Source organism: Vombatus ursinus, unplaced genomic scaffold (assembly GCF_900497805.2).
Source record: "Vombatus ursinus unplaced genomic scaffold, bare-nosed wombat genome assembly UNPS02014662.1, whole genome shotgun sequence".
Taxonomy (NCBI): Eukaryota; Metazoa; Chordata; class Mammalia; order Diprotodontia; family Vombatidae; genus Vombatus; species Vombatus ursinus.
In genome coordinates this window covers 671,716-679,541 of record NW_020954440.1, presented here as the reverse complement: position 1 = coordinate 679,541, position 7,826 = coordinate 671,716, and the positions used below count along the sequence as shown (strand labels likewise).

Here is a 7,826-nt window from a genome sequence, read left to right as displayed (position 1 = left end):
CACTGAACACCATTAGTTCCTTCCTTCCACCAATCCCAATATGGGAAGATTTCGAAGTTCTGATCATGCCGGCTGAGCCCCTCTGGAGAATCTCTAGCCTATCAATGTCCTTGCTAAAGTTTGCAACCCACGACCTAACATGTTGCTCCAAATGTAGACTAGAGAGGACCACCTGGGTATGCCTGGATACTATGTTGCTTTATGCAGTGTAAGGTCAAATTGTTTTTCTTGTAAGCCATGTATGGCACAAGGTAATTATGGGGATCAAATGATCCAATCTATTTAAAGTACTTTGCAAACTATGGAGAGGCAACTCCAGTAAAATGGAGAATGCATTGGTACTGGAGTCAGAAAGTCCTGATTTCCAATCCAGTCATAGATACTTAAGGTATGACCCTGGGCAAGTCATTCAACCCCTATTTACCTCTCTTGCCTCAAATTTAAAAAGGGGGTAATAGCAGAACCTACTTCACAGGGTTGTTGTGAGAATCAAATAAGAATATTTATGAAGCATAGCACAGTGCTTGGCATATAATAGATGCTGTATAAGTACTTTTTCCCTTCTCTCCACTAATATGTGTGCTAGTTCTTATGAACTTTGGTATCAACTCTTAGTTTTTCTGTTCTTCTGAACACAAAGATCATTCTCTTTGTCAGAGGAAATAGAAACAAAATACAAACTGAGCAGCTCTGCCTTTGCTTGGCATTCATTGTACGTGTTTCATCAGCCATGAGAATCAGTCCAATTCCTCATTTGATTATCCTTTGTTTCCCCAAATAGTCAATTTCACATTAAATAAATAAAATTAAATAAATTAAATCAAATAAATTAATTCAAATAAATTAAATAAAAATAAATAAAATTAAATTTTGCACTAATACACACCTTTAGCTTTCTGGGCTTCCCTCAGTTCAAACTGCATGCTGAGACTTCTTCAACTCTATTACGATAAGATAGGATCTATTTTTGCATTTATCCTTAATTATCTCTCCTTTTTTTTCTTTTCCTCAAACTTATTTTTCATATCTGAGTCTGTCTGATTGTCAATTTTTCTTCCTGTGACTTCAAAATTGTATTCTTGAGATCTTTCTTTCCTTTCAAGTTTAAATTCCCTGCAGATTGATCCTTTATCCTTCCTCTAAATTGCTTGGAATTGACTCTTCCCAAGTCTAATATGCATGTCTGACAATCGGTAGTTTTCCTTCCTTTATCTCTCTCAAACTTTAGGATGGTGTAATTACTTTTCCCCTACTCTTGCAACATTCCCATTTATTTTGATTCTACCTAATAATTCCTCATAATTTATGAGAATCAAATGCAGGATAGAGTTTTCTCATGTTTGTTACTTCATTTCATACATTTTATTCATTAAAATATTGTTTTTATTGAGAAATTAATAGCTTTTCTTTGAGGAGAGACAGAGATAGATAGCTAGCTGGACATGCAGATAGAAAGAGACACACAGGGAAAAGCAGACAGACAAAAAAAAATTAAAAAAGAGTCAAGAAGAGAAAGACAGAGACAACTATGCAGAGATGCAGAGATAGAGACAGAGAAATGCATTGAAAGACAGAGAGGCGGAATAAGAGAGAACATTCTGACAGATGTCCAGATACGTGAAGACTCCCATCAGTAATAAACTGCTAACAATATAAATGCTTTTCTCCATGTTTTTTTTCACTGTTGTTCCTGGATTTCTTTAATGAGTATGTTTTCTCAGTTTAAAATTATCGTAAGAGCCTGTTGTAACTTGTCCTATTTCATTCAAATAAGAGAAAAACCCTTCCAGAACCATATTAAAGTTATCAGTCCCATCCCTCAAATCTACATTTTACCTTGGCAGCTAGATTTGTTTTCATGTTTTAGAGATTCTAACTCATCTTGCCTGTGAGTCATAATTCCTTCCTGGGTTTGAGATTTTAGCTCAAACTTTAAATAGAATAACCCAAAAATTGGTGATTTCTGTGGGACCCAAAAAACCATATAGGAAATGAAAAAACAAATACCCTGTTTGTGGCCACTTTCTGTTTCCACAGTGGCAGTGGCTAATTGAAAAAGGGACAAGCTGTGGGAAGGAAACAATTTTAGAAGTCATACATTTATTGTTAAGTGAGCAGCCAGTGGTCTTTTGAACAGATGATTCTTACAACTATACAACTGGTGTCCATTGGCAACTGTTCCTACTCAGGAACTGGTGACTTCAGTCTATCGCATTAACCTTAAAGTTGCAATGATTACAGGAGTAAGTAGGATCCCAATGAATCCTTGGCCATCTTTCTTTGATACACTCCTCCCTACTCACAGATTTTTAACTTTCCTCTCATTTTATTCTACCTTCATTTTTGTTCTTCTTTCCTCTCCTATTTATGGGAATGAAGCATGTTCATAAGCAAACATCCAGTTCCCCAAACCTGGCCAACAGGAATCTCCCCATTTATGCTGATTTTTTTTTGGCAGTAATAAGGCATTTCCCTTTCCTGAAGTGTGCAATGTTCCTTTGGTGTTGATTAAATTTGTAGGAGATTAAACAAAGTGAGCAGTAATACATGAGTGACTCTCTCTTTCTATGACAAAATGAATGAGTGGATTTTGAGGACCTAAAATAACTGCTATGACAACTACCTAGATGTTCTTTTTCCCTTCATTACTTATTTGTAGCCCCTACAGAAAATGGGTCTCTGACCATGTTTTATGTCTTAGAGTCATTCATCATGCAGAGTGGATTTTTCTGATGATTCTTCTTTTGTTCCAGGTGAATGGCAACACTCTCAAATGACATCCATGGAGAACAGATCTGAAGTGAATGAGTTCATCCTTACAGGATTAACAGATGTTCCAGAGCTTCAGGTCCCTCTCTTCATAATATTCACCCACATCTACCTCATCACCATGATAGGGAACCTGGGGATAGTAGTTTTGATCTCCATTGAATCTTCTCTTCATACCCCCATGTACTTTTTCCTCAGTAACCTCTCTCTGGTGGATTTTGGCTATTCCTCAGCTGTTACTCCCAAGGTGATGGCTGGACTCCTCACAGGGGACAAGGTTATCTCTTATAATGGATGTGCTACACAATTTTTCTTCTTTGGGTCTTTTGTTGCTATTGAAAGTTTCCTCTTAGCCTCCATGGCCTATGATCGCCATGCTGCTATTTGTAAACCCCTATATTATGCTACCACCATGACATCAACGGTATGTGCACATCTGGCCAGTGGTGCTTACATCTGTGGCTTTCTGACCATCTCCATAGTCATGGGAAGCATATTTAGCCTTTCCTTCTGTAGGTCCAATATAGTCCATCACTTTTTCTGTGATATTCCCCCTCTCCTAGTTCTCTCTTGCTCTGACACTCACATCACTGAGTTAATTGTCTTTATCTTAGGGTCAGTAAATACCCTTCTCCCGTTTCTTGTCATCTTTACCTCTTACTTGTTAATCTTCATCACCATCCTGAAGATCCATTCTACTGAAGGCCGCCAGAAGGCATTCTCTACCTGTGCTTCCCATCTCACAGCAGTGTCCATATTTTATGGGACAATCTTCTTCATGTACTTCCAACCCAGCTCAAGCCATTCCATGGACACAGACAAAATAGTGTCAGTGTTCTACACCATGGTCATCCCCATGTTGAACCCTCTAGTCTATAGTCTTAGGAACAAAGACGTCAGGAAAGCTTTTAGGAAAGTTGTGAGGGGACAACGACTTCAATTGGATCTATTTTTTCTTAGAGAGAAAATCTAATCCACACCTTCCACACGCTGGAACCTAGCCCCCAAATCAGGCTACTTTTCTTATACACAGAGAAGTGTACAATCCAACGTTTTTCAAAGATAACATATGTAGTAGAAAGTATTATAGTTTTGGAGGTAGGAGAGACTTGAATTTATATTGTCTTAGACACTTTCATGCTGTATAGCCCTAGCAAGTCCCAATCTCAGTTTCCTCATATTTAAAGGGCCTTAATAGTATCCTCTCTCTTAAAAGATTGTTATGTCGAATGAATAATTTGTTTATATTGTCTTCTTTTTGTTGTTCAGTTGTGTGTGGCTCTTTTTGATACTTTTTGAGGTTTTCTTGGCCAACATACTGGAGTGGTTTCCCATTTCTTTCTCCAACTCATTTCACAAATAAGAAACTAAGGCAAACAGGGCTAAGAGACTTGTTTAGGGTCGTATAGCCAGTAAGTGTCTGAGGCTCTATTTCTATTCATGAAAAAGACTCCTCTTGATTCCAAGCCCAGTGGTCCATCCATAGTGCCACCTAGACCTGTGTGCTCACACACACACACACACACACACACACACACACACACACAGTTAAGTTCAAGACAGCAATTGTAGTGATTTTCCTAGATAGAAAGAAGAAGATCAGTTACATAAGTCTGAACAGTTTATTACTTCAAGAGCAAAGCCACTGAATTGCTTGGAGCATAAGGCTTTGGTGTTAATGGTATTGTTTATAAAGCAGCCCCTAAAACAGAGATGAGCTGGTAAATGCTTAAGAACCAGCTGTCCTTAAAAATAATGTATATGTGACCTTTATTTTAAGCCTATTTTTAACCTATTATTTTCTGCATCACTTTCTGAAAACTACATTATAAACAAAACAATAAATTAATTCCTGATTTGTAGTATTTATTGGATTTTACAGTTCAGGTGCTCATACTTAAAATGTAATTATCTCCTTGCGAGCCACTTGGAACCCACTCTAGAACACCACTGCATTATGGCTACCTTTAGGAAGGAATATAAACCGTAGGATGGTCCTAAAGGCCTGGAAAGACATTTGATCCTGTGTGAGAGACATATTTCACTGTACAGTCAATGTGATATCCTGATGCCAATTTCAACATCAATTCTATTCTGGCTAATAGGTTCTTTTGCTTCCTTATATTTTTTCTGTGTCTGAATAGGGGTTCCTGTGAGGTTTTGTTTTGTTTTGCTTTTTATATCTTTTGATTTGTCTGTGAGATGAAATAAAGGCTGAATAAGATTTCTTTATTTGAATTATTTTATAGGAGTTGGAGACCCATCTTGACCACACTGGGAGAAACTTAAGAACATGCTCTACTATCAGCATGTAAGTTGATTTTTCAAGAATAGCTCTATTCAGGATTAATAAGCTCACAATAACACAGAGAGCAATCGTTTTTGTATGTCAATATCCAGAATTACACATGATCCATGTGAGCCCAGAAGTCTCAGTGGGTAGTGAAAGACTTTGAAATAGGTTACAGTTGGAATTGAAGTGGAAAGCAAGCATAGATTTCACAGAGGAAGTAACTGAGGCCCAACTATGTAGTAGGTCTTTGGTGTTCCTTCCCACACTGTGACACCATCCATTCTCCATTTGCGATTTGAATTGGGGGGGAGAGGCTCAATCAATGGACACTAAGTCACCATGACGAAGGAATAGTTCATCTGTAAAAGTACAGTGAGTATTCTAGGGCTACTAGTATAATATCAGTCAGTGATGTACTTGGAAGCAAAAGTGCCATATACGACCACATTGAGAAACCAATTTTCCCAAACTAAGCAGGTGATGGTACTGCTATCCCCTGCTCTCTTCAGAGTTTTTGTTGTTGTCAAGTTGTTCAGGTATGTCCAACTCTATGCAATCCTATGGTCAGTGTTCACAAGGTTTTTTTTTCTTTTTTTCTTTCTTTTTGGCAAAGCGCCAAAATAGTTCACCATTTTCTCTTCCATTGTGCTCCCATTTTACAGATGAGGAGTTAACGCATATAGAGAGAGGTTAAGTGAATTGCCAAGTGCTACATGGTTAATGACGGCCTGAGACTGGATTGGTCTCAGATCTCCCTGACTGCAGAGCCAGTGCTTAATCCACTGTAGCACCTAGCTGTCTCCTTTCAGAGTACACCTGAGTATTTTCTTCAGTCCTGGTGGTCACATTTTAGGAAGGATGTTGATACATGGAGCATGTAAAGATGAGATTCACTGGAGATAATTCCATGTAAGAAAAAATTCACAAAATGAGTGTGTTTATTTTGGTGAATGAAAATGTCAGTGTGCCTGGGTGAAGTATTTGAAGATGTGTCTCATGGGAGAGAGATTAGGCACATTCTGCTGGGCCCTAGCAGGCAGAACAAGGAATAATGGCTGGAATGTTCAGAGACCCATTTTGACTTGAAGCATGGAAAAGTTTTCCTAACAAATGGAGCACTTCACAATTGGCAGCCTACCTTGAATAATCCTTCACTGTAGGTCTTCAGTGGGTTTTCCATTTATTGGGTGTTATACATAGTGGATTTGCAGTTTCATGAGCAATCGTCTTTTTAAAATTATACTCTCTTATGGAAATGCTTGTTTTATTCCGTAAATTCAACATTAAAGAAAAAAAATCTTTGCCTTTGAGATTTCCTTTCATTGATACTCTACGTAGTATGTGTAAACATGGCGATTTACTTATCTCGCATTTAGAATGTGAGCTTCTACAGGGCAGGGACCTTGGATTTGCCTTTTTTGTATCCCAAACACTTAACACAGTGCCTGTCCTGCAATAAGTGATGAATAAATGCTTATTGACTTCAACTCTGAAATTTACTAGCTGCCTCTTTATTTTATTTTTAAAAATTTTTATTAATTTATTTTGATTTATCAACAATCACTTCCATATACTTTTGAGTTTTAAATTTTTCTCCCCGTTCCTTCCCCCCCACCTTCCCCAAGATGGCACAAAATCTCATCTAGGCTATACATTTACATTCCTATTAAGCATATTTTCACATTAGTGGTGTTGTAAATAAGAATTAAAACCAATACGACTAACCATCAGAAAGAGAAAACAAAACTCAACAGAAGAGAAAAAAAATAGCAATTCAACTTCCAGAGTTCCTTCTCTGGATGTGGATAGCATTTTCCATTAGGAGGCCTCTGGAGATGTGTCAGATGCTTGTATTGCTGGGAAGAGTTAAGTTTATCACTATTAGTCATCATACAATGTGGATATTATTGTGTACAACGTTCTCTTAGTTCTGCTCACTTCACTCAGCATCAGACCATACAAGTCTTTCCAGGTTTTTCTGAAGTCAGCCTATTCATCATTTCTTATAGCACAATAGTATTCCATTACATTCATATACCACAACTTGCTCAGCCATTCCCCAATTGATGGGCATCCTCTCAATTTCCAATTCTTTGCCACCACAAAAAGAGATGCTATCAATATTTTTGTACATGTGGTCCCTTTTCCCATTTGTGTGATCTCTTTGGGATATAGCCCTAGAAGTGCTATTGCTGGGTCAAAGGGTATGCACACTTTTATAGCCCTTTGGGCAGAGTTCCAAATTGCTCTCCAAAATGGTTGGATCATTTCACAACTCCACCAACAAGGCATTAGTGTTCCAATTTTCCCACATCTTCTCCAACATTTATCATTTTCCTGTTTTGTCATGTTGGCCAATCTGGTAGGTGTGATGTGGTACCTCAGAGTTGTTTTGATTTGCATTTCTCTAGTCAATAGTGATTTAGAGTATTTTTTCATATGACTATAAATGGCTTTAATTTCTTTATCTGAGAACTGTCTGTTCATATCCTTTGACCATTTATCAATTAGGGAATGGCTTGCATTCTTATAAATTTGACTTAATTCTCTATATATTTTAGAAATGAGACTCTTAACAGAGAGACTGGTTGTAAAGATTTTTTTCCCAATTTTCTACCTTCCTTCTAATCTTAATTGCATTGGCTTACTTTGTGCAAAAACTTTTCAATTTAATGTAATCAAACCAATCCATTCTGCTTTTTGTAATATTCTCTATCTCCTGTTTGGTCATGAATTCTTCTGTTCTCCATAGATCTGACAGGTA

General features: G+C 37.5%; 1 protein-coding gene across 1 annotated transcript; it reads left to right on the top strand.

Annotated features, from left to right (window-relative positions):
- Nucleotides 1-2,773: 2,773 nt before the first annotated feature.
- LOC114042630 (olfactory receptor 5B12-like) lies at nucleotides 2,774-7,313 on the top strand (the record flags this gene model as incomplete). The annotated part of the gene is made up of 2 exons (XM_027861319.1): nucleotides 2,774-3,688; nucleotides 7,299-7,313. Coding segments are annotated over exons 1-2 (930 nt in total), but the record flags the coding sequence as incomplete, so codon positions are not given.
- Nucleotides 7,314-7,826: the final 513 nt, after the last annotated feature.